The 27,608-nt window shown below is 45.4% G+C and overlaps 1 protein-coding gene across 3 annotated transcripts in view; it reads left to right on the top strand.

The window, feature by feature from the left end:
• The window catches only part of zdhhc1 (zinc finger DHHC-type containing 1), a 66,632-nt gene that overhangs the window by 13,222 nt on the left and 25,802 nt on the right, over positions 1–27,608 (top strand). For all 3 annotated transcript variants that reach the window (XM_071400423.1, XM_071400422.1, XM_071400420.1), the window contains exons 5-7: positions 3,691–3,815; positions 4,747–4,902; positions 14,258–14,379. In XM_071400423.1, the coding sequence (XP_071256524.1) occupies positions 3,691–3,815; positions 4,747–4,902; positions 14,258–14,379 (403 nt within the window). The remainder of the gene's footprint in view (positions 1–3,690; positions 3,816–4,746; positions 4,903–14,257; positions 14,380–27,608) is intronic.

The following is a 27,608-nucleotide window of genomic DNA, read 5'->3' as shown; positions in this document are numbered from 1 at the left end:
AACTATCCATAGTGTTCACTTCAAAGTATGTAGCTATCCATAGTGTTCACTTCAAAGTATGTAACTATCCATAGTGTTCACTTCAAAGTATGTAGCTATCCGTAGTGTTCACTTCAAAGTATGTAACTAGCCGTAGTGTTCACTTCAAAGTATGTAGCTATCCGTAGTGTTCACTTCAAAGTATGTAACTATCCATAGTGTTCACTTCAAAGTATGTAACTAGCCGTAGTGTTCACTTCAAAGTATGTAACTAGCCGTAGTGTTCACTTCAAAGTATGTAACTATCCGTAGTGTTCACTTCAAAGTATGTAGCTATCCGTAGTGTTCACTTCAAAGTATGTAACTATCCATAGTGTTCACTTCAAATATGTAACTATCCGTAGTGTTCACTTCAAAGTATGTAGCTATCCATAGTGTTCACTTCAAAGTATGTAACTATCCATAGTGTTCACTTCAAAGTATGTAACTATCCATAGTGTTCACTTCAAAGTATGTAACTATCCATAGTGTTCACTTCAAAGTATGTAACTATCCGTAGTGTTCACTTCAAAGTATGTAGCTATCCATAGTGTTCACTTCAAAGTATGTAACTATCCATAGTGTTCACTTCAAAGTATGTAACTATCCGTAGTGTTCACTTCAAAGTATGTAGCTATCCATAGTGTTCACTTCAAAGTATGTAACTATCCGTAGTGTTCACTTCAAAGTATGTAGCTATCCATAGTGTTCACTTCAAAGTATGTAGCTATCCGTAGTGTTCACTTCAAAGTATGTAACTATCCATAGTGTTCACTTCAAAGTATGTAACTATCCGTAGTGTTCACTTCAAAGTATGTAGCTATCCATAGTGTTCACTTCAAAGTATGTAACTATCCATAGTGTTCACTTCAAAGTATGTAGCTATCCATAGTGTTCACTTCAAAGTATGTAACTATCCGTAGTGTTCACTTCAAAGTATGTAACTATCCATAGTGTCTGAACATGCTCAAAGCTTTATTGTTGCCTTTTTCACCCCTCACTAATATAGCTGGTATAGACAATATATCATATCCTAACCTCCCATCACTCTGTGTTCATGTACCCTACCCTCTCTCTCTCTACCCCAGACTCTTCCTGAACAGTGTGATCTCTGTGTTCATGTACCCTCTCCTCTCTCTCTACCCCAGGCTCTTCCTGAACAGTGTGATCTCTGTGTTCATGTACCCTATCCCCTCTCTCTACCCCAGGCTCTTCCTGAACAGTGTGATCTCTGTGTTCATGTACCCTATCCTCTCTCTCTCTACCCCAGGCTCTTCCTGAACAGTGTGATCTCTGTGTTCATGTACCCTATCCCCTCTCTCTCTACCCCAGGCTCTACCTGAACAGTGTGATCTCTGTGTTCATGTACCCTATCCTCTCTCTCTCTACCCCAGGCTCTTCCTGAACAGTGTGATCTCTGTGTTCATGTACCCTCTCCTCTCTCTCTACCCCAGACTCTTCCTGAACAGTGTGATCTCTGTGTTCATGTACCCTATCCTCTCTCTCTACCCCAGGCTCTTCCTGAACAGTGTGATCTCTGTGTTCATGTACCCTATCCTCTCTCTCTCTACCCCAGGCTCTTCCTGAACAGTGTGATCTCTGTGTTCATGTACCCTATCCTCTCTCTCTACCCCAGGCTCTTCCTGAACAGTGTGATCTCTGTGTTCATGTACCCTCTCCTCTCTCTCTCTACCCCAGGCTCTTCCTGAACAGTGTGATCTCTGTGTTCATGTACCCTATCCTCTCTCTCTCTACCCCAGGCTCTTCCTGAACAGTGTGATCTCTGTGTTCATGTACCCTATCCTCTCTCTACCCCAGGCTCTTCCTGAACAGTGTGATCTCTGTGTTCATGTACCCTATCCTCTCTCTACCCCAGGCTCTTCCTGAACAGTGTGATCTCTGTGTTCATGTACCCTATCCCCTCTCTCTACCCCAGGCTCTACCTGAACAGTGTGATCTCTGTGTTCATGTACCCTCTCCTCTCTCTCTACCCCAGACTCTTCCTGAACAGTGTGATCTCTGTGTTCATGTACCCTAACCTCTCTCTCTACCCCAGACTCTTCCTGAACAGTGTGATCTCTGTGTTCATGTACCCTATCCTCTCTCTCTCTACCCCAGACTCTTCCTGAACAGTGTGATCTCTGTGTTCATGTACCCTATCCTCTCTCTCTCTACCCCAGGCTCTTCCTGAACAGTGTGATCTCTGTGTTCATGTACCCTAACCTATCTCTCTCTCTACCCCAGGCTCTTCCTGAACAGTGTGATCTCTGTGTTCATGTACCCTATCCTCTCTCTACCCCAGGCTCTTCCTGAACAGTGTGATCTCTGTGTTCATGTACCCTATCCTCTCTCTCTACCTCAGACTCTCCCTGAACAGTGTGATCTCTGTGTTCATGTACCCTATCCTCTCTCTACCCCAGGCTCTTCCTGAACAGTGTGATCTCTGTGTTCATGTACCCTATCCTCTCTCTACCCCAGGCTCTTCCTGAACAGTGTGATCTCTCTGTTCATGTACCCTATCCTCTCTCTCTACCCCAGGCTCTACCTGAACAGTGTGATCTCTGTGTTCATGTACCCTCTCCTCTCTCTCTACCCCAGTCTCTACCTGAACAGTGTGATCTCTGTGTTCATGTACCCTAACCTCTCTCTCTACCCCAGACTCTTCCTGAACAGTGTGATCTCTGTGTTCATGTACCCTATCCTCTCTCTCTACCCCAGGCTCTTCCTGAACAGTGTGATCTCTGTGTTCATGTACCCTCTCCTCTCTCTACCTCAGACTCTTCCTGAACAGTGTGATCTCTGTGTTCATGTACCCTATCCTCTCTCTCTACCCCAGGCTCTACCTGAACAGTGTGATCTCTGTGTTCATGTACCCTCTCCTCTCTCTCTACCCCAGTCCCTACCTGAACAGTGTGATCTCTGTGTTCATGTACCCTAACCTCTCTCTCTACCCCAGACTCTTCCTGAACAGTGTGATCTCTGTGTTCATGTACCCTATTCTCTCTCTACCTCAGACTCTTCCTGAACAGTGTGATCTCTGTGTTCATGTACCCTATCCTCTCTCTCTACCCCAGGCTCTTCCTGAACAGTGTGATCTCTGTGTTCATGTACCCTATCCTCTCTCTACCCCAGGCTCTTCCTGAACAGTGTGATCTCTGTGTTCATGTACCCTATCCTCTCTCTACCCCAGGCTCTTCCTGAACAGTGTGATCTCTCTGTTCATGTACCCTATCCTCTCTCTCTACCCCAGGCTCTACCTGAACAGTGTGATCTCTGTGTTCATGTACCCTCTCCTCTCTCTCTACCCCAGTCTCTACCTGAACAGTGTGATCTCTGTGTTCATGTACCCTAACCTCTCTCTCTACCCCAGACTCTTCCTGAACAGTGTGATCTCTGTGTTCATGTACCCTAACCTCTCTCTCTACCCCAGTCTCTACCTGAACAGTGTGATCTCTGTGTTCATGTACCCTAACCTCTCTCTCTACCCCAGACTCTTCCTGAACAGTGTGCTCTCTGTGTTCATGTACCCTATCCTCTCTCTACCTCAGACTCTTCCTGAACAGTGTGATCTCTGTGTTCATGTACCCTATCCTCTCTCTCTCTACCCCAGGCTCTTCCTGAACAGTGTGATCTCTGTGTTCATGTACCCTATCCTCTCTCTCTCTACCCCAGGCTCTTCCTGAACAGTGTGATCTCTGCTCTGCTGGGTATTTGCCTGGTGGTGGTCATCGCCAGTTACATCTTCATTGAGTTCTTCTTGGACCCCTCAAAGCTGCGCACTGATAAACACTTCCAAGGTAAACCCTGGTACTGATAAACACTTCCAAGGTAAACCCTGGTAACTGGTACTGATAAACACTTCCAAGGTAAACCCTGGTACTGATAAACACTTCCAAGGTAAACCCTGGTACTGATAAACACTTCCAAGGTAAACCCTGGTACTGATAAACACTTCCAAGGTAAACCCTGGTACTGATAAACACTTCCAAGGTAAACCCTGGCACTGATAAACACTTCCAAGGTAAACCCTGGTACTGATAAACACTTCCAAGGTAAACCCTGGTACTGATAAACACTTCCAAGGTAAACCCTGGTACTGATAAACACTTCCAAGGTAAACCCTGGTACTGATAAACACTTCCAAGGTAAACCCTGGCACTGATAAACACTTCCAAGGTAAACCCTGGTACTGATAAACACTTCCAAGGTAAACCCTGGTACCTGGTACTGATAAACACTTCCAAGGTAAACCCTGGTACTGATAAACACTTCCAAGGTAAACCCTGGTACTGATAAACACTTCCAAGGTAAACCCTGGTAACTGGTACTGATAAACACTTCCAAGGTAAACTCTGGTACTGATAAACACTTCCAAGGTAAACCCTGGTACCTGGTACTGATAAACACTTCCAAGGTAAACCCTGGTACTGATAAACACTTCCAAGGTAAACCCTGGTACTGATAAAACACTTCCAAGGTAAACCCTGGTACTGATAAACACTTCCAAGGTAAACCCTGGTACTGATAAACACTTCCAAGGTAAACCCTGGTAACTGGTACTGATAAACACTTCCAAGGTAAACCCTGGTACTAATAAACACTTCCAAGGTAAACCCTGGTACCTGATAGAGAAATACCTGGAGAAATAAGGAAGTAAAGATACAAGACTAGCTCTCTGTGTCCACTCCTGAAGTCTGTGCTGATGTCCCTGCCTTGTCCCCCTCGCAGTGAAGAATGAGACGGTGGTGTGGTTTGTTTTCCTGCCCGTGGCTCCGGTCTCCACAGCAGGCCCAGCCATCCCTGCCCTGGCTGGCATCACCATCGCCCTGGGCCTGCTCTCTGCTCTGCTGCTGGGACATCTACTCTGCTTCCACTTCTACCTCAGTGAGTTTAAACAATCTGATTTATACATCATGTCTCTGGCTGGCTGGTCCTCTGTATGTCTGTCTGCTGGGACACCGACTCTGTTTACACACGTATCCTGTACCTCAGTACGTCTATCTAGCTGGCTCACTTTGGGCAGTCCGAGAACTCACATTTTATATCTAACGTTTACCTAGCAACTAAGCATTTATATAACTAACTTTGTACTTAGTGTACTGTGTACACTTTGGTCATTCACATCTCAACAAGAGTCTGTAAACCATATCTGCCTCTCTTAGTGGGTACTATACAGAGTCAATGATGTGGTGAAATACTCATCCCTGACAATGACTAGACTTCTATTCTGATCTGCCTCCATAGCAACAGCAGCAATTAGCCCCCGTGAATACAACAAGCTCCATAGTAACAGCAGCATTAGCCCCAGTGAATACAACAAGCTCCATAGCAACAGCAGCATTAGCCCCAGTGAATACAACAAGCTCCATAGCAACAGCAGCGTTAGCCCTAGTGAATACAACAAGCTCCATAGTAACAGCAGCGTTAGCCCCAGTGAATACAACAAGCTCCATAGTAACAGCAGCGTTAGCCCCAGTGAATACAACAAGCTCCATAGTAACAGCAGCATTAGCCCCAGTGAATACAACAAGCTCCATAGCAACAGCAGCATTAGCCCCAGTGAATAACACCAGCTCCATAGCAACAGCAGCATTAGCCCCAGTGAATACAACAAGCTCCATAGCAACAGCAGCATTAGCCCCAGTGAATACAACAAGCTCCATAGTAACAGCAGCATTAGCCCCAGTGAATACAACAAGCTCCATAGCAACAGCAGCGTTAGCCCTAGTGAATACAACAAGCTCCATAGTAACAGCAGCATTAGCCCCAGTGAATACAACAAGCTCCATAGTAACAGCAGCATTAGCCCCAGTGAATACACACCAGCTCCATAGCAACAGCAGCATTAGCCCCAGTGAATACACACCAGCTCCATAGCAACAGCAGCATTAGCCCCAGTGAATATCACCAAGCTCCATAGCAACAGCAGCATTAGCCCCAGTGAATACACACCAGCTCCATAGCAACAGCAGCATTAGCCCCAGTGAATACACACCAGCTCCATAGCAACAGCAGCATTAGCCCCAGTGAATAACACCAGCTCCATAGCAACAGCAGCATTAGCCCCAGTGAATAACACCAGCTCCATAGCAACAGCAGCATTAGCCCCAGTGAATAACACCAGCTCCATAGCAACAGCAGCATTAGCCCCAGTGAATAACACCAGCTCCATAGCAACAGCAGCATTAGCCCCAGTGAATAACACCAGCTCCATAGCAACAGCAGCATTAGCCCCAGTGAATAACACCAGCTCCATAGCAACAGCAGCATTAGCCCCAGTGAATAACACCAGCTCCATAGCAACAGCAGCATTAGCCCCAGTGAATACAACAAGCTCCATAGCAACAGTAGCATTAGCCCCAGTGAATACAACAAGCTAACTGTTAACATCAAAACATGGGCTTAGAAGCATCCCACTACTAAATAATCACATCATGTTACAACACTGGCTTGTATTATCTCTCACTCTCACACAGACACACACACACACACACACACACACGTACGCAGCACGTATAGTTACGTACACACACGCACAGACATATGCGTACGCGCATAGACATGCACACACATAGGTGGAGGCAGTCTGCTAGTCCCAGCATAGACTTGTGTAGGATAGAAGGCCAAATAGGTGGAGGCTCTGCAGTGTGTGTGTGTGTGTGTGTGTGTGTGTGTGTGTGTGTGTGTGTGTGTGTGTGTGTGTGCGCCTGTGTGTGTGTCAAATCTGATTTGCCTGCTCTGGTTACCTTGGACACCAGAAGGCTGGATGTCCTTTGGGTGGTGGATCATTCTTGATACACACGGGAAACTGTTGAGTGTGAAAAACCCAGCCGCGTTGCAGTTATTGACTCTCAAACCGGTGCACCTGACACCTACTACCATACCCCGTTCAAAAGCACTTCAATATTATGTCTTGCCCTTTCACCCTCTGAATGGGCAAACACACGTCTCTATTGGTTCAAGGCTTAAAAATCCTTCTTTAACCCGTCTCCTCCCCTTCATCTACACTGATTGAAGTGGATTTAAGAGGTGACATCAATAATGGATCATATCTTTCACCTGGATTCACCTGGTCAGTCTATGTCATGGACAGAGCCGGTGTTCATAATGTTTTGTCCACTCAGTGTAAATGTACTGTTTCCCTGGGGCCTCCGGTTGCACACGATGACAATGAACTAATTGGCCCCGTCACAGTATAACACAGTGTAAACGATGCCCTGGAGTTGGAGCAACAAGCCCTAACTGGCCCCGTCACAGTACAACACGGTGTAAACAATACCCTGGTCTGGAACAACAAGCCCTAACTGGCCCCGTCACAGTACAACACAGTGTAAACAATACCCTGGTCTGGAACAACAAGCCCTAACTGGCCCCGTCACAGTACAACACAGTGTAAACGATACCCTGGTCTGGAACAACAAGCCCTAACTGGCCCCGTCACAGTACAACACAGTGTAAACGATACCCTGGTCTGGAACAACAAGCCCTAATTGGCCCCGTCACAGTACAACACAGTGTAAACGATACCCTGGTCTGGAACAACAAGCCCTAATTGGCCCCGTCACAGTACAACACAGTGTAAACGATGCCCTGGTCTGGAACAACAAGCCCTAACTGGCCCCGTCACAGTACAACACAGTGTAAACGATGCCCTGGTCTGGAACAACAAGCCCTAACTGGCCCTGTCACAGTACAACACAGTGTAAACAATACCCTGGTCTGGAACAACAAGCCCTAATTGGCCCCGTCACAGTACAACACAGTGTAAACGATGCCCTGGTCTGGAACAACAAGCCCTAATTGGCCCCGTCACAGTACAACACAGTGTAAACAACACTAGAGTGTGTGGGAGGAAGGGGCCATAGGGAGGAAGGGGCCATAGGGAGCTACTCTAGTCCTCCACTAGACTGTATGGGAGGAAGGGGCCATAGGGAGCTACTCTAGTCCTCCACTAGACTGTATGGGAGGAAGGGGCCATAGGGAGTTACTCTAGTCCTCCACTAGACTGTATGGGAGGAAGGGGCCATAGGGAGGAAGGGGCCATAGGGAGGAAGGGGCCATAGGGAGCTACTCTAGTCCTCCACTAGACTGTATGGGAGGAAGGGGCCATAGGGAGGAAGGGGCCATAGGGAGCTACTCTAGTCCTCCACTAGACTGTATGGGAGGAAGGGGCCATAGGGAGCTACTCTAGTCCTCCACTAGGGGGAGGACGGGGCCATAGGGAGGAAGGGGCCATAGGGAGGAAGGGGCCATAGGGAGTTACTCTAGTCCTCCACTAGACTGTATGGGAGGAAGGGGCCATAGGGAGGAAGGGGCCATAGGGAGGAAGGGACCATAGGGAGCTACTCTAGTCCTCCACTAGACTGTATGGGAGGAAGGGGCCATAGGGAGCTACTCTAGTCCTCTACTAGACTGTATGGGAGGAAGGGGCCATAGGGAGGAAGGGGCCATAGGGAGCTACTCTAGTCCTCCACTAGACTGTATGGGAGGAAGGGGCCATAGGGAGCTACTCTAGTCCTCCACTAGACTGTATGGGAGGAAGGGGCCATAGGGAGCTACTCTAGTCCTCCACTAGACTGTATGGGAGGAAGGGGCCATAGGGAGTTACTCTAGTCCTCCACTAGACTGTATGGGAGGAAGGGGCCATAGGGAGGAAGGGGCCATAGGGAGGAAGGGGCCATAGGGAGCTACTCTAGTCCTCCACTAGACTGTATGGGAGGAAGGGGCCATAGGGAGGAAGGGGCCATAGGGAGCTACTCTAGTCCTCCACTAGACTGTATGGGAGGAAGGGGCCATAGGGAGCTACTCTAGTCCTCCACTAGACTGTATGGGAGGAAGGGGCCATAGGGAGGAAGGGGCCATAGGGAGGAAGGGGCCATAGGGAGTTACTCTAGTCCTCCACTAGACTGTATGGGAGGAAGGGGCCATAGGGAGGAAGGGGCCATAGGGAGGAAGGGACCATAGGGAGCTACTCTAGTCCTCCACTAGACTGTATGGGAGGAAGGGGCCATAGGGAGCTACTCTAGTCCTCTACTAGACTGTATGGGAGGAAGGGGCCATAGGGAGGAAGGGGCCATAGGGAGCTACTCTAGTCCTCCACTAGACTGTATGGGAGGAAGGGGCCATAGGGAGCTACTCTAGTCCTCCACTAGACTGTATGGGAGGAAGGGGCCATAGGGAGCTACTCTAGTCCTCCACTAGACTGTATGGGAGGAAGGGGCCACAGGGAGCTACTCTAGTCCTCCACTAGACTGTATGGGAGGAAGGGGCCATAGGGAGTTACTCTAGTCCTCCACTAGACTGTATGGGAGGAAGGGGCCATAGGGAGCTACTCTAGTCCTCCACTAGACTGTATGGGAGGAAGGGGCCATAGGGAGTTACTCTAGTCCTCCACTAGACTGTATGGGAGGAAGGGGCCATAGGGAGGAAGGGGCCATAGGGAGGAAGGGGCCATAGGGAGGAAGGGGCCATAGGGAGCTACTCTAGTCCTCCACTAGACTGTATGGGAGGAAGGGGCCATAGGGAGTTACTCTAGTCCTCCACTAGACTGTATGGGAGAAAGGGGCCATAGGGAGGAAGGGGCCATAGGGAGGAAGGGGCCATAGGGAGGAAGGGGCCATAGGGAGCTACTCTAGTCCTCCACTAGAGTGTATGGGAGGAAGGGGCCATAGGGAGCTACTCTAGTCCTCCACTAGACTGTATGGGAGGAAGGGGCCATAGGGAGGAAGGGGCCATAGGGAGCTACTCTAGTCCTCCACTAGAGTGTATGGGAGGAAGGGGCCATAGGGAGCTACTCTAGTCCTCCACTAGACTGTATGGGAGGAAGGGGCCATAGGGAGGAAGGGACCATAGGGAGCTACTCTAGTCCTCCACTAGACTGTATGGGAGGAAGGGGCCATAGGGAGCTACTCTAGTCCTCCACTAGACTGTATGGGAGGGAGGGGCCATAGGGAGCTACTCTAGTCCTCCACTAGACTGTATGGGAGGAAGGGGCCATAGGGAGTTACTCTAGTCCTCCACTAGACTGTATGGGAGGAAGGGGCCATAGGGAGTTACTCTAGTCCTCCACTAGACTGTATGGGAGGAAGGGGCCATAGGGAGTTACTCTAGTCCTCCACTAGACTGTATGGGAGGAAGGGGCCATAGGGAGCTACTCTAGTCCTCCACTAGACTGTATGGGAGGAAGGGGCCATAGGGAGCTACTCTAGTCCTCCACTAGACTGTATGGGAGGAAGGGGCCATAGGGAGCTACTCTAGTCCTCCACTAGACTGTATGGGAGGAAGGGGCCATAGAGAGCTACTCTAGTCCTCCACTAGACTGTATGGGAGGAAGGGGCCATAGGGAGGAAGGGGCCATAGGGAGGAAGGGGCCATAGGGAGTTACTCTAGTCCTCCACTAGACTGTATGGGAGGAAGGGGCCATAGAGAGCTACTCTAGCCCTCCACTAGACTGTATGGGAGGAAGGGGCCATAGAGAGCTAATCTAGTCCTCCACTAGACTGTATGGGAGGAAGGGGCCATAGGGAGGAAGGGGCCATAGGGAGGAAGGGGCCATAGGGAGCTACTCTAGTCCTCCACTAGACTGTATGGGAGGAAGGGGCCATAGGGAGCTACTCTAGTCCTCCACTAGACTGTATGGGAGGAAGGGGCCATAGGGAGGAAGGGGCCATAGGGAGCTACTCTAGTCCTCCACTAGAGTGAATGGGAGGAAGGGGCCATAGGGAGGAAGGGGCCATAGGGAGGAAGGGGACATAGGGAGCTACTCTAGTCCTCCACTAGACTGTATGGGAGGAAGGGGCCATAGGGAGGAAGGGGCCATAGGGAGCTACTCTAGTCCTCCACTAGACTGTATGGGAGGAAGGGGCCATAGGGAGCTACTCTAGTCCTCCACTAGACTGTATGGGAGGAAGGGGCCATAGGGAGCTACTCTAGTCCTCCACTAGAGTGTATGGGAGGAAGGGGCCATAGGGAGGAAGGGGCCATAGGGAGCTACTCTAGTCCTCCACTAGAGTGTATGGGAGGAAGGGGCCATAGGGAGGAAGGGGCCATAGGGAGCTACTCTAGTCCTCCACTAGAGTGTATGGGAGGAAGGGGCCATAGGGAGGAAGGGGCCATAGGGAGCTACTCTAGTCCTCCACTAGACTGTATGGGAGGAAGGGGCCATAGGGAGCTACTCTAGTCCTCCACTAGAGTGTATGGGAGGAAGGGGCCATAGGGAGGAAGGGGCCATAGGGAGCTACTCTAGTCCTCCACTAGACTGTATGGGAGGAAGGGGCCATAGGGAGCTACTCTAGTCCTCCACTAGACTGTATGGGAGGAAGGGGCCATAGGGAGGAAGGGGCCATAGGGATCTACTCTAGTCCTCCACTAGAGTGTATGGGAGGAAGGGGCCATAGGGAGCTACTCTAGTCCTCCACTAGACTGTATGGGAGGAAGGGGCCATAGGGAGTTACTCTAGTCCTCCACTAGACTGTATGGGAGGAAGGGGCCATAGGGAGCTACTCTAGTCCTCCACTAGACTGTATGGGAGGAAGGGGCCATAGGGAGGAAGGGGCCATAGGGAGTTACTCTAGTCCTCCACTAGACTGTATGGGAGGAAGGGGCCATAGGGAGGAAGGGGCCATAGGGAGCTACTCTAGTCCTCCACTAGAGTGTATGGGAGGAAGGGGCCATAGGGAGGAAGGGGCCATAGGGAGCTACTCTAGTCCTCCACTAGACTGTATGGGAGGAAGGGGCCATAGGGAGCTACTCTAGTCCTCCACTAGACTGTATGGGAGGAAGGGGCCATAGGGAGGAAGGGGCCATAGGGAGCTACTCTAGTCCTCCACTAGACTGTATGGGAGGAAGGGGCCATAGGGAGCTACTCTAGTCCTCCACTAGACTGTATGGGAGGAAGGGGCCATAGGGAGGAAGGGGCCATAGGGATCTACTCTAGTCCTCCACTAGAGTGTATGGGAGGAAGGGGCCATAGGGAGCTACTCTAGTCCTCCACTAGACTGTATGGGAGGAAGGGGCCATAGGGAGTTACTCTAGTCCTCCACTAGACTGTATGGGAGGAAGGGGCCATAGGGAGCTACTCTAGTCCTCCACTAGACTGTATGGGAGGAAGGGGCCATAGGGAGGAAGGGGCCATAGGGAGTTACTCTAGTCCTCCACTAGACTGTATGGGAGGAAGGGGCCATAGGGAGGAAGGGGCCATAGGGAGCTACTCTAGTCCTCCACTAGACTGTATGGGAGGAAGGGGCCATAGGGAGGAAAGCCTTTCATTGTAGGAGTGCTGATCTATGATCAGTTTAGTATTATATATAATAATAAATAAGAAGGGAAACCTGATCCCAGATCAGTTTAGTGTTTTATATAATAATACATAAGAATGGGAACCTGATCCCAGATCAGTTTAGTGTTTTATATAATAATAAATAAGAATGGGAACCTGATCCCAGATCAGTTTAGTCTTTTATATAATAATAAATAAGAATGGGAACCTGATCCCAGATTAGTTTAGTGTTTTATATAATAATAAATAAGAATGGGAACCTGATCCCAGATCAGTTTAGTCTTTTATATAATAATAAATAAGAATGGGAACCTGATCCCAGATTAGTTTAGTGTTTCATATAATAATAAATAAGAATGGGAACCTGATCCCAGATCAGTTTAGTCTTTTATATAATAATAAATAAGAATGGGAACCTGATCCCAGATTAGTTTAGTGTTTTATATAATAATAAATAAGAATGGGAACCTGATCCCAGATCAGTTTAGTCTTTTATATAATAATAAATAAGAATGGGAACCTGATCCCAGATTAGTTTAGTGTTTTATATAATAATAAATAAGAATGGGAACCTGATCCCAGATCAGTTTAGTCTTTTATATAATAATAAATAAGAATGGGAACCTGATCCCAGATTAGTTTAGTGTTTTATATAATAATAAATAAGAATGGGAACCTGATCCCAGATCAGTTTAGTCTTTTATATAATAATAAATAAGAATGGGAACCTGATCCCAGATTAGTTTAGTGTTTTATATAATAATAAATAAGAATGGGAACCTGATCCCAGATCAGTTTAGTCTTTTATATAATAATAAATAAGAATGGGAACCTGATCCCAGATTAGTTTAGTGTTTTATATAATAATAAATAAGAATGGGAACCTGATCCCAGATCAGTTTAGTCTTTTATATAATAATAAATAAGAATGGGAACCTGATCCCAGATTAGTTTAGTGTTTTATATAATAATAAATAAGAATGGGAACCTGATCCCAGATCAGTTTAGTGTTTTATATAATAATAAATAAGAATGGGAACCTGATCCCAGATCAGTTTAGTATTTTATATAATAATAAATAAGAAGGGGAACCTGATCCCAGATCAGTTTAGTATTTTATATAATAATAAATAAGAAGGGGAACCTGATCCCAGATCAGTGCTCTTACAGGTGCTTTGAGAATACAGGCCTGTAATGTAGAGAGGTACCACAAGGGGGCGTAGGAGGGATGTCTACTGTGTTGTGGCCTGCTACTGTGTCCATAGAGAGAGCAAGGCAGCTTCCTTACGTTGACGCTGAATGGCAGAGATCGTCAACTGGCAGAAAATTATGGCCGGTGGACGATTTTATTGGGCCCGCCAAAGTTTTCTGAGCCAAAAAATAATTCGTTTTTTGACATAAAAGACTAGGAATTCACCTCAAAATGATTTTAATTTAGGAAATCTGTTCCCAAGTAATTCCACTCATAAACAGAGAGATGTGATTTGTGTATCAATGTAATCAACATTTGAAATGATTATGTTTTTATTAAATATAATATCTGTTTGGGATTTTTGCGTCAATTTGTAATCCAGAAATGAATTGGTCTTATGTTCTGGCCCTCTGACCATCCACACAAGAAGAAGAACATCCTGAATCTAGTTGATGATCCTTGATGTATGATTCCATGAGATTCAGGTGTGTGTGTGTGTGTGTGTGTGTGTGTGTGTGTGTGTGTGTGTGTGTGTGTGTGTGTGTGTGTGTGTGTGTGTGTGTGTGTGTGTGTGTGTGTGTGTGTGTGTGTGTGTGTGTGTGTGTGTGTGTGTGTGTGTGTGTGTGTATACAATGCGCACATTGCTAACGGTGTGTGTGTGTGTGTGTGTGTGTGTGTGTGTGTGTGTGTGTGTGTATACAATGCGCACATTGCTAACGGTGTGTGTGTGTGTGTGTGTATCGCTCACCCTCCTCTCTCTCCGGTTGCAGTGTGGAACCGTCTGAATACGTATGAGTACATCGTCAGACAGAGGCATCGCCAGGAGCCCAGAGACATCAGTAAAGGACTACAGGGGAACCAAGCGGCGCCTCCGAAAACCAACCTCATGAAGGTACGCCGACCCAGGGGAATAGGAGGGACATTTATATGCACTGAGGATTGTCTCTTTCCTTCCATCCTACCTTTTCAGTTGACTTGTGGTCCTCAGTACCAAGGTACATAATGGCTACCTTTTCAGTTGACTTGTGGTCCTCAGTACCAAGGTACATAATGGCTACCTTTTCAGTTGACTTGTGGTCCTCAGTACCAAGGTACATAATGGCTACCTTTTCAGTTGACTTGTGGTCCTCAGTACCAAGGTACATAATGGTTACCTTTTCAGTTGACTTGTGGTCCTCAGTACCAAGGTACATAATGGCTACCTTTTCAGTTGACTTGTGGTCCTCAGTACCAAGGTACATAATGGCTACCTTTTCAGTTGACTTGTGGTCCTCAGTACCAAGGTACATAATGGCTACCTTTTCAGTTGACTTGTGGTCCTCAGTACCAAGGTACATAATGGCTACCTTTTCAGTTGACTTTGTGGTCCTCAGTACCAAGGTACATAATGGCTACCTTTTCAGTTGACCTGTGGTCCTCAGTACCAAGGGACAAAATGGCTACCTGTCAGTTGACTTGTGGTCCTCAGTCAGAGTCAGTGATGTAACCAGGGTTACTAAAAGAGAAAATTATGATGTTGCTTTATTAGTTCTTAATCTCTATGTGGTGTCAGTGTCTCACACACACACACACACACACACACACACACACACACACACACACACACACACACACACACACACACACACGGGAGCAGAAACTGATACCCCACCAGAGGGGTTTGTGGGAAACGGAACCTGTTCAGGAACTAATCGGCCAATGGCTCCTCTCAGATTCAATCTTTAATGGAATTCACAGATTTCTGTCCTGCTTCTTTGTGTTGGCTTCCACCTGTTTCCTTCAAACACAAACACTTCAGAGCACACACCTCTCTGTCTCTCTCTGTCTGTTTCTCTCTCTCTCTGTCTCTCTCTGTCTGTTTCTCTCTCTCTGTCTCTCTCTCTCTCTCTCTGTCTCTCTCTCTCTCTCTCTGTCTCCTCTCTCTCTCTGTCTCCTCTCTCTCTCTGTCTCCTCTCTCTCTCTCTCTCTCTCTCTCTCTCTCTCTCCCTGTCTCTCCCTGTCTCTCTCTGTCTCTCTCTGTCTCTCTCTGTCTCTGTCTCTCTCTCTCTCTCTCTCTCTCTCTCTGTCTCTCTCAATTCAATTCAATTCAAGGGGCTTTATTGGCATGGGAAACATGTGTTAACATTGCCAAAGCAAGTGAGGTAGATAATATACAAAAGTCAAATAAACAATAAAAATTAACAGTAAACATTACACATACAGAAGTTTCAAAACAATAAAGACATTACAAATGTCATATTATATATATGCAGTGTTGTAACAATGTACAAATGGTTAAAGCACACAAGTTAAAATAAATAAACATAAATATGGGTTGTATTTACAATGGTGTTTGTTCTTCACTGGTTGCCCTTTTCTTGTGGCAACAGGTCACAAATCTTGCTGCTGTGATGTCACACTGTGGTATTTCACCCAGTAGATATGGGAGTTTATCTCTCTCTCTGTCTGTCTCTCTGTCTGTCTCCTCTCTCTCTGTCTCTATCTTTGTTAGTTTTATTTTGTATTTTTTACTTAACACTTATTTACATTTTTTTCTTAACTTAAAGCATTGTTAAGGGCTTGTAAGTAAGGTGAATAAGGGTGCCATTGGGGACTATTGTATGTTTGACTGGAGGTGGTCGTCAGTAAACTGATGTCACTATGATACGCAGCATGTTTACTAAACACACCAAGGGCACTGAGAGGAGATGATGACATTACCACATGAATACAGCGCCTGAGAGAGAGAGAGAGAGAGAGAGAGAGAGAGAGAGAGAGAGAGAGAGAGAGAGAGAGAGAGAGAGAGAGAGAGAGAGAGAGAGAGAGAGAGAGAGAGAGAGAGAGAGAGAGAGAGAGAGAGAGAGAGAGAGAGAGCAGAGACAGAGACAGAGACAGAGACAGAGACAGAGACAGAGACAGAGACAGAGACAGAGACAGAGACAGAGACAGAGACAGAGACAGAGAGAGAGAGAGAGCTGAATATCTCTACTCTGTCAGAGATTCGAAGCAGAGACAGATCCTTACCAAGTACAGGCTGAGTGACCACCGATTGGCAATAGAAACCGGCAGACATAAAAAGACATGGCTACCCAAAGAGGAGCGTGTATGTGGTCACTGCACGACAGGGGAGGTAGAAACAGAGATGCACTTTCTCCTTTACTGTGATAAATATTCCTCACCAAGAGATTCATTATTCACAGAAATGACTACATTTATTCCAAATTTTAACTTATTAAACCCAGAGGAAAAACTAAAAATACTCATGGGCGAAGGAGCAATGGCTCCTCTTGCAGCCAAATATGTATTTGCCTGCCATAGCCTGAGGGACACTGAATAATAACATCTGCATAGTAAGCAGTAACTTACTTATTATGACTGTTATTGTTTTTACTGTTATTGTTATTAGTATTATTATTGTTGTTTATCATTCCAAATAGTAATGGTATGGGTGGTAATGGTAATGATAGCAGTTTAATGATGGTGGTGGTGGTAGTGGTGCATTACACCATACATAACATTCGACTATTGACTGTTACCATTTTATTGTTACTATTTTTATATTTAATTTTGTATTATTATTTACTGCCATTCTATATTATTATTTGTCATTGTTTTAATTGTATTACAATGTATATTGTATACATTGTTGCTTTGGCAATATTGACACAATGTTTTTCATGCCAATAAAGCAGCTTGAATTTGAATTTGAATTTGAGAGACAGAGAGAGACAGAGAGAGACAGAGAGAGACAGGGAGAGAGAGAGAGAGAGAGAGAGAGAGAGGAGACAGAGAGAGAGAGGAGACAGAGAGAGAGAGAGAGAGAGAGAGAGAGAGGAGACAGAGAGAGAGAGGAGACAGAGAGAGAGAGAGAGAGACAGAGAGAGAGAAACAGACAGAGAGAGAGAAACAGACAGAGAGAGAGAGAGAGAGAGAGAGAGAGAGAGAGAGAGAGAGAGAGAGAGAGAGAGAGAGACGCAGCATGTTTACTAAACACACCAAGGGCACTGAGAGGAGATGATGACCTGTTGTATTCGGCGCATGTGACTAATACAATTTGATTTGATTTGTTCTCTCTCAGATATGTTCACACACTCCCTCTCTCTCGCTCCCTCTCTCTCGCTCTCTCTCTCTCGCTCTCTCTCTCTCTCTCTCTCTCTCTCCCTCTGTCTCTCTCTCTCTCTCTCTCTCTCTCTCGCTCTCTCTCTCTCGCTCTCTCTCTCTCTCTCTCTCTCTCTCTCTCTCCCTCTGTCTCTCTCACTCTCTCTCTCTCTCCCTCTGTCTCTCTCTCTCTCTCTCTCTCTCTCTCTCTCTCTCTCTCTCTCTCTCTCTCTCTCCCTCTGTCTCTCTCTCTCTCTCTCTCTCTCTCTCTCTCTCTCTCTCTCTCTCTCTCTCTCTCTCTCTCTCTCTCTCTCCCTCTGTCTCTCTCTCTCTCTCTCTCTCTCCCTCTGCTCTCTCTCTCTCTCTCTCTCTCTCTCTCTCTCTCTCTCTCTCTCTCTCTCTCTCCCTCTGTCTCTCTCTCCCTCTGTCTCTCTCTCCCTCTGTCTCTCTCTCCCTCTGTCTCTCTCTCTCTCTCTCTCTCCCTCTGTCTCTCTCTCTCTCTCTCTCTCTCTCTCTCCCTCTGCCTCTCTCTCTGCCTCTCTCTCTCCCTCTACCTCTCTCTCTCTCTCTCTCTCTCTCTCTCTCTCTCTCTCTCTCTCTCTCTCTCTCTCTCTCTCTCTCTCTCTCTCTCTCTCTCAATTCAATTCAATTCAATTCAAGGGGCTTTATTGGCATGGGAAACATGTGTTAACATTGCCAAAGCAAGTGAGGTAGGTAATATACAAAAGTCAAATAAACAATAAAAATGAACAGTAAACATTACACATACAGAAGTTTCAAAACAATAAAGACATTACAAATGTCATATTATATATATGCAGTGTTGTAACAATGTACAAATGGTTAAAGCACACAAGTTAAAATAAATAAACATAAATATGGGTTGTATTTACAGTGGTGTTTGTTCTTCACTGGTTGCCCTTTTCTTGTGGCAACAGGTCACAAATCTTGCTGCTGTGATGGCACACTGTGGAATTTCACCCAGTAGATATGGGAGTTTATCAAAATTGGATTTGTTTTTGAATTCTTTGTGGATCTGTGTAATCTGAGGGAAATATGTCTCTCTAATATGGTCATACATTGGGCAGGAGGTTAGGAAGTGCAGCTCAGTTTCCACCTCATTTTGTGGGCAGTGTGCACATAGCCTGTCTTCTCTTGAGAGCCATGTCTGCCTACGGCGGCCTTTCTCAATAGCAAGGCTATGCTCACTGAGTCTGTACATAGTCAAAGCTTTCCTTAAGTTTGGGTCAGTCACAGTGGTCAGGTATTCTGCCACTGTGTACTCTCTGTTTAGGGCCAAATAGCATTCTAGTTTGCTCTGTTTTTTTGTTAATTCTTTCCAATGTGTCAAGTAATTATCTTTTTGTTTTCTCATGATTTGGTTGGGTCTAATTGTGCTGTTGTCCTGGGGCTCTGTGGGGTGTGTTTGTGTTTGTGAACAGAGCCCTAGGACCAGCTTGCTTAGGGGACTCTTCTCCAGGTTCATCTCTCTGTAGGTGATGGCTTTGTTATGGAAGGTTTGGGAATCGCTTCCTTTTAGGTGGTTGTAGAATTTAACGGCTCTTTTCTGGATTTTGATAATTAGTGGGTATCGGCCTAATTCTGCTCTGCATGCATTATTTGGTGTTCTACGTTGTACACGGAGGATATTTTTGCAGAATTCTGCATGCAGAGTCTCAATTTGGTGTTTGTCCCATTTTGTGAAATCTTGGTTGGTGAGCGGACCCCAGACCTCACAACCACAAAGGGCAATGGGCTCTATGACTGATTCAAGTATTTTTAGCCAGATCCTAATTGGTATGTTGAAATTTATGTTCCTTTTGATGGCATAGAAGGCCCTCAAAAGAAGAAGGCCCTCTCTCTCTCTCTCTCCCCCCCCTCTCTCTCTCTCTCTCTCTCTCTCTCTCTCTCAATTCAATTCAATTCAATTCAAGGGGCTTTATTGGCATGGGAAACATGTGTTAACATTGCCAAAGCAAGTGAGGTAGGTAATATACAAAAGTCAAATAAACAATAAAAATGAACAGTAAACATTACACATACAGAAGTTTCAAAACAATAAAGACATTACAAATGTCATATTATATATATGCAGTGTTGTAACAATGTACAAATGGTTAAAGCACACAAGTTAAAATAAATAAACATAAATATGGGTTGTATTTACAGTGGTGTTTGTTCTTCACTGGTTGCCCTTTTCTTGTGGCAACAGGTCACAAATCTTGCTGCTGTGATGGCACACTGTGGAATTTCACCCAGTAGATATGGGAGTTTATCAAAATTGGATTTGTTTTCGAATTCTTTGTGGATCTGTGTAATCTGAGGGAAATATGTCTCTCTAATATGGTCATACATTGGGCAGGAGGTTAGGAAGTGCAGCTCAGTTTCCACCTCATTTTGTGGGCAGTGTGCACATAGCCTGTCTTCTCTTGAGAGCCATGTCTGCCTACGGCGGCCTTTCTCAATAGCAAGGCTATGCTCACTGAGTCTGTACATAGTCAAAGCTTTCCTTAAGTTTGGGTCAGTCACAGTGGTCAGGTATTCTGCCACTGTGTACTCTCTGTTTAGGGCCAAATAGCATTCTAGTTTGCTCTGTTTTTTTGTTAATTCTTTCCAATGTGTCTCTCTCTCTCTCTCTCTCTCTCTCCCTCTGTCTCTCTCTCTCTCTCCCTCTGTCTCTCTCTCTCTCTCTCTCTCTCTCTCTCTCTCTCTCTCTCTCTCCCTCTGTCTCTCTGTCTCTCTCTCTCTCTCTCTCTCTCTCTCTCTCTCTCTCTCTCTCTCTCTCTCTCCCTCTGTCTCTCTCTCTCTCTCTCTCTCTCTCTCTCTCTCTCTCTCTCTCTCTCTCCCTCTGTCTCTCTCTCTCTCTCTCTCTCTCTCTCTCTCTCTCTCTCTCTCTCTCTCTCTCTCTCTCTCTCCCTCTGTCTCTCTCTCTCTCTCTCTCTCTCTCTCTCTCTCTCTCTCTCTCTCTCTCTCTCTCTCCCCCCCTCTCTCTCTCTCTCTCTCTCTCTCTCTCTCTCTCTCTCTCTCTCTCTCTCTCTCTCTCTCTCTCTCTCTCTCTCTCTCTCTCTCTCTCTCTCTCTCTCTCCCTCTGTCTCTCTCTCTCTCTCTCTCTCTCTCTCTCTCTCTCTCTCTCTCTCTCTCTCTCTCTCTCTCTCTCTCTCTCTCTCTCTCTCTCTCTCTCTCTCTCTCTCTCTCTCTCTCTCTCTCTCTCTCTCTCTCTCTCTCTCTCTCTCTCTCTCTCTCTCTCTCTCTCTCTCTCTCTCTCTCTCTCTCTCTCTCTCTCTCTCTCTCTCTCTCTCTCTCTCTCTCTCTCTCCCCCCCTCTCTCTCTCTCTCTCTCAAATTCAAATTCAAATTCAAGCTGCTTTATTGGCATGAAAAACATTGTGTCAATATTGCCAAAGCAACAATGTATACAATATACATTGTAATACAATTAAAACAATGACAAATAATAATATAGAATGGCAGTAAATAATAATACAAAATTAAATATAAAAATAGTAACAATAAAATGGTAACAGTCAATAGTCGAATGTTATGTATGGTGTAATGCACCACTACCACCACCACCATCATTAAACTGCTATCATTACCATTACCACCCATACCATTACTATTTGGAATGATAAACAACAATAATAATACTAATAACAATAACAGTAAAAACAATAACAGTCATAATAAGTAAGTTACTGCTTACTATGCAGATGTTATTATTCAGTGTCCCTCAGGCTATGGCAGGCAAATATATATTTGGCTGCAAGAGGAGCCATTGCTCCTTCGCCCATGAGTATTTTTAGTTTTTCCTCTGGGTTTAATAAGTTAAAATTTGGAATAAATGTAGTCATTTCTGTGAATAATGAATCTCTTGGTGAGGAATATTTATCACAGTAAAGGAGAAAGTGCATCTCTGTTTCTACCTCCCCTGTCGTGCAGTGACCACATACACGCTCCTCTTTGGGTAGCCATGTCTTTTTATGTCTGCCGGTTTCTATTGCCAATCGGTGGTCACTCAGCCTGTACTTGGTAAGGATCTGTCTCTGCTTCGAATCTCTGACAGAGTAGAGATATTCAGCCAATTCATATTCTCTGTTTAGGGTCAGATAGCAATTTAGTCGGCTTTGGGATTTGGTTTCGTTTTTCCAATGTTGTATATATGAGTCCTTTGATTGGTTCATGATTTTGTTTATTGGAATTCTTTCTTTTGAAGCAGTGCTGGTGTCAGCTTGGTTGGTTAGGTCCAACACCAGCTGACTGAGAGGGCTCGTTTCTGGGCTCAGCTCTTGGGTTTGAAGTGCTTTAAATTGCAGACTCGAATTTGGACTTGAATTTAGATGTAGCCAAAATTTTAATGATCTTTTCTGTATTTTCATTATTACTGGAAAGCGGCCCAATTCTGCCCTACATGCATTAGTTGGTGTATTTCTCTGGACTTGTAGGATTTTCCGACAGAATTCTGCATGTAGGGTTTCAATTGGATGTTTGTCCCACATTTTAAAGTCCAGTTTATTGAGTGGCCCCCAAACCTCACTTCCGTAAAGAGCTATTGGTAGGATTACACTGTCAAATATTTTGGTCCAAATTCTAATTGGGATGTTGATTTTGAATAATTTCATTTTTATTGCATACAATGCTCTGCGGGCTTTTTCTTTGAGTGCATTCACTGCCATATTAAAGTTTCCCGATGCAGATATGGTCAGACCAAGGTAGGTGTAATTTTTTGTGTGTTCAATGATGGTGTTGTTCAGGGTGAATTTATATTTGTGTTTCTGACATCTGTTTTGTTTTTGGAAAATCATGATTTTAGTTTTTGGGAAATTTACTGCCAGGGCCCAATTATGGCAATATTGCTCTAGAATATTAATGTTCTGTTGAAGACCTTCTTTGGTTGGTGATAGAAGTACCAAGTCATCAGCATATAGCAGGTATTTCACCTCTGTGTCAAATAGTGTGAGTCCTGGGGCTGGAGAATGGTCCAACATGTCTGCTAATTCATTGATATAAATGTTGAAAAGATTTGGACTCAAACTACAGCCTTGTCTCACACCTCGACATTGTGAAAAGAATTCTGTTCTTTGGTTTTTGATTTTTATTGCACACTTGTTTTCTGTGTACATACATTTTATTAAGTCATACACCTTACCACCAAGCCCACTTTGTAGAATTTTGTAGAATAGCCCTTCGTGCCAAATAGAATCAAATGCTTTTTTAAAGTCAATAAAGCAAGCAAAGATTTTGCCCTCTTTTTTTTGGTGGACGTGTTTATTAATTAGTGTGTGTAAGGTGTATATATGGTCAGTAGTGCGATGGTTAGGGAGAAAGCCAATTTGACATTTAGTTATTACATTTTTTTCTTGAAGAAAGGTTTGGATTCTTGAATTCAAAATGCTACAGAAAACCTTTCCCAAGTTACTGTTTACACAAATTCCCCTGTAATTATTGGGGTCTGATTTGTCTCCACTTTTGTGGATAGGGGAGATGAGCCCCTGGTTCCAGACATCAGGGAAGCAGCCAGAAGTTAAAACCATGTTGAACAATTTAAGCACAGCATTTTGCAACTCAGGTGTGCTGTTTTTCAGCATTTCATTTCTGATGTTGTCTAGACCACAAGCCTTCTTTGATTTAATAGATTTGAGCTTTTCATTTAGTTCTTGTTGGGTTATTGGGTAATCTAATGGATTTTGGTTATTTTTAATGACTGATTCAAGGATGTTCAATTTTTCTTTAATTTCTAATTGGTTCTGTTTTAAGTCTTTTTGTGGGATGTTTTTGTATAGATTATCAAAATAAGTTTTCCAAATTCCTACATCTTGTATGGCTAATTCTTGTGGCTTTGTTGTGCTTAAATTGTTCCACATGTCCCAGAACTGATTTTGGTCAATTGCGTTTTCAATTTCATCAAGTGTCTTGTTGGTATAATTCAGTTTCTTGCGTTTCAGTGTATGTTTATACTGTTTCAGAGTTTCAAAGTATTCATATCGTAGCTCTGGGTTGTTTTGCTGCTTATGTTTTTTGTTTGACATTTGTCTTAGGTGTTTTCTAATTGTTTTACATTCATTATCAAACCATTTGTCAGAAACATTTTGTTTTTTGTTTCTGATGTTGCATTTCTTTGGTTTTCTCAAATTTGCTTTCGATACTGCTTTTTGGAATATGCAGTTGATGTTTAGAGTAGCCGAATTGACACCATCTTTATTGTTTTGGTATTGTGAGTTATTGAAAAACTGTATAGAGTTCATCATTTCTTTTGAGTTCAATGTTTCAATGAATCTCTCTGCACTGTTTGGAGCCAATCTGTATGATTGGTTTATGTTGAATAGTTTATTGGGCAGTTTTTTTGAATGAATATTGCCGGTTAATTTCTTCAAGAACACGTTGATCTGACTGTGATCTGACAATGGTGTCTGTGGTCTGACAGTGAATGCACTAATGGAGGAGGGGTCAATGTCCGTGATGGCATAATCGACTACACTTGTCCCAAGAGCTGAGCAGTAAGTAAACTGACCTAAAGAGTCCCCTCTGATTCTACCATTAAGCATGTACAGGCCTAAGGCTCGACAGAGATGCACTAACTCCTTCCCATTTTTGTTCAGTATTTGGTCAGGACTGTTTCTATTATTTATAATAGGGCTGCTGTACAAGGAGGGGTGACCAAATATGTGGTGGTTACCTCCCGCATCAGTGTAGTCAGGCTCAGAACCTGTTCTTGCATTGAAATCTCCACAAAGAAGCACTTTACCCTCTGCCTGAAATGTAATGATTTCTGTATGGAGATTGTCAAAAAACTGATCATCATAATATGGTGAATCTGAAGGAGGAGCATAAGCTGCACATATGTACACATCATTGTCACAATAGATTGTACCTTTGTTAAGTTTTAGCCAAATGTGACTGGTACCTTTTTTCATTTCATTCAGTGCCAAGTCCTGCTTATGCCAAATGATGATTCCACCTGAGTCTCGGCCCCGTTTAACATTTTTATGTTTGATTGATGGTAGTAAGCTTTCTCTATACCCTGAGGGACACTGAGTATCTATGTCTCCACGACACCATGTTTCCAGTAGGATTATGATGTCCTGTCCCTGGATGTTTTTAATAAATTCTGGATTTGTTGTTTTATAACCAAAATGTGAAGAGTAAAGTCCCTGGATATTCCAAGAGCTGATAGTTAATGATCTCATTTATAATAAGTGATATTCACTGGTTTGAGTAAAGTACATTGAAAACAATACAAAATAATATATATATATATATATACATATACATACATATATATATACATATACATACACACACACACACACACACACACACACACACACACACACACACATACATACATACATACATACATACATACATACATACATACATACATACATACATACACACACACACACCATTATATATAAATATTATTATTATACCGGTGCCAATAAAAAATTAAGAATAGTTGTAAACAAATGAATAAGAATGGAATAAGACTGCATAAAAAATAAGTACAATGCAATCTGCAACCCTGTGTGTGTGTGTGTGCGCGTGCGTGCGTGTGCGTGCCCGTCTAGCCCAGTAGTCTGCATATTAGTTGCAGTAGTTGGCGCACCTCTCCTATCTCTGATTGTTCTAGGTGTCTTTTGCCAGAGGTTACCTCAGCATATGTAGGCTGATGATCTGAATGATACATGGTGTGGACTGCATCATGTGGTGTACTTCTCTGAAGGACAGTGTTCTGTCCGACCCTGGAGTAGTGGTCAGAGCTGTGTTGTGATGGGCCAGGTCCAGTAGAGATGTGTTGTGACGGGCCAGGTCCAGTAGAGCTGTGTTGTGATGGGCCAGGTCTAGTAGAGATGTGTTGTGATGGGCCAGGTCTAGTAGAGATGTGTTGTGATGGGCCTGGTCCAGTAGAGCTGTGTTCTGATGGGCCTGGTCCAGTAGAGCTGTGTTGTGATGGGCCTGGTCCAGTAGAGCTGTGTTGTGATGGGCCTGGTCTAGTAGAGCTGTGTTGTGAAGGCCCTGGTCTAGTAGAGCTGTGTTGTGATGGGCCGGGTCTAGTCGTGCTGTCCTGAGACGGGTCTGGTCTCGTAAATCTGTGTTGTGATGGGCCTGGTCTAGTAGAGTTGTGTTCTGATGGGCCTGGTCCAGTAGAGCTGTGTTGTGATGGGCCTGGTCCAGTAGAGCTGTGTTGTGATGGGCCTGGTCTAGTAGAGCTGTGTTGTGATGGGCCTGGTCTAGTAGAGCTGTGTTGTGTTGGGCCTGGTCTAGTCGTGTTGTCCTGATGCGGGTCTGGTCTCGTAAATCTGTGTTGTGATGGGCCTGGTCTAGTAGAGCTGTGTTGTGAAGGCCCTGGTCTCGTAAATCTGTGTTGTGTTGGGCCTGGTCTAGTAGAGCTGTGCTGTAATAAGCCGTGTCTGGCTCTTTTCTCCTGGGGATGGTGGAGGTACTGTTGTTTCAGAAGGTGGGGCGGGGGACCTCTGTTGCTGGGGTGATGGGTGTGTGGGTCCCTGCCAAGTGTTGCATCTTTTAGGTCCTTGGCAAAGGTTCTGACACTGTCCTGATCAAGATGTACATCATCGTATAAGTGTTGACATGTCAGAGTGGGGTGGTGAGCCGTTCTGACGTTGAGTAGTGAGGCACAGTCCACAGTGATCTGTTGATTTATTTTGTCGATCAACTGTCCTGGGAAGTCTTTTCTTGGTAGGAGGGTGGACACAACTATATTGGTTGTTGGGAACACAGCCTGTGCCCGTTCTGCCACTCTTCTCACTGCCCCAGATACATCTTCACCTTTGGCATGAAGGTCGTTTGTGCCAGTGTGGATGATGATGTTGTCGAGGGTGTCAATCCTGGTCTGACTGAGTAGCTGCATTGCACTGTCAGTTGTAGGACACCAGAACTTATACACCTGGTGTCTAGGGAATAATCTTTCCTGGACTAAGAACTTCCCATTTGAATCAATAAGGATTGCAGTTGTGGGTGACTGTCTGGCTGGAGCAGACTGGGAGGATGGTATTCTGACCTTGGCTGGAGCACACTGTGTTGGAGCAGACTGAGAGGCTGGTTGGCTGACCTGGGCTGGAGCAGACTGAGAGGCTGGTTGGCTGACCTGGGCTGGAGCAGACTGAGAGGCTGGTTGGCTGACCTGGGCTGGAGCAGACTGAGAGGCTGGTTGGCTGACCTGGGCTGGAGCAGACTGAGAGGCTGGTAGGTTGACTTGTGCTGAAGCACACTGTGCTGGAGCAGACTGGGAGGATGGTATTCTGACCTTGGCTGGAGCACACTGTGTTGGAGCAGACTGAGAGGCAGACTGAGAGGCTGGTAGGTTGACCTGGGCTGGAGCACACTGTGCTGGAGCAGACTGGGAGACTGGTATTCTGACCTGTGCTGGAGCAGACTGGGAGACTGGTATTCTGACCTGTGCTGGAGCAGACTGAGAGGCTGGTTGGCTGACCTGGGCTGGAGCAGACTGGTAGGCTGGTGCAGTGTCATCAGGCTGTGTGGTGGAGGCCATGCTGGTCTCGGGTTCTGCTTGTGTTATGCCAAGCTGGTGGACATGTTCTCCAGATGCAGAGGACATAATGACTCGCTGCTGGTTGAGGAGGTCAATGTACCTCTCTCTCTGCTCTAGCTGCTTTCTTGTTGTGCTCAGATGGTCTCTGAGGTCATCATTTGTCTGACTCAGTTTGTCCATTCTGCTTTCTAGTTTAGCAATAGATGCTCTGCTCTCCTCCTTGAACTGTTTCATCTCTTAGTCTCTCTCTCTCTCTCTCTCTCTCTCCCTCTGTCTCTCTGTCTCTCTCTCTCTCTCTCTCTCTCTCTCTCTCTCTCTCTCTCTCTCTCTCTCTCTCTCTCTCTCTCTCTCTCTCTCTCTCTCTCTCTCTCTCTCTCTCTCTCTCTCTCTCTCTCTCTCTCTCTCTCTCTCTCTCCCTCTGTCTCTCTCTCTCTCTCTCTCTCTCCCTCTGTCTCTCTCTCTCTCTCTCTCTCTCTCTCTCTCTCTCTCTCTCTCTCTCCCTCTGTCTCTCTCTCTCTCTCCCTCTGTCTCTCT

Source organism: Salvelinus alpinus, chromosome 5, assembly GCF_045679555.1.
Source record: "Salvelinus alpinus chromosome 5, SLU_Salpinus.1, whole genome shotgun sequence".
NCBI lineage: Eukaryota > Metazoa > Chordata > Actinopteri > Salmoniformes > Salmonidae > Salvelinus > Salvelinus alpinus.
The sequence above is the reverse complement of the archived record's forward strand: the minus strand, read 5'-3'. Positions and strand labels throughout refer to the sequence as shown.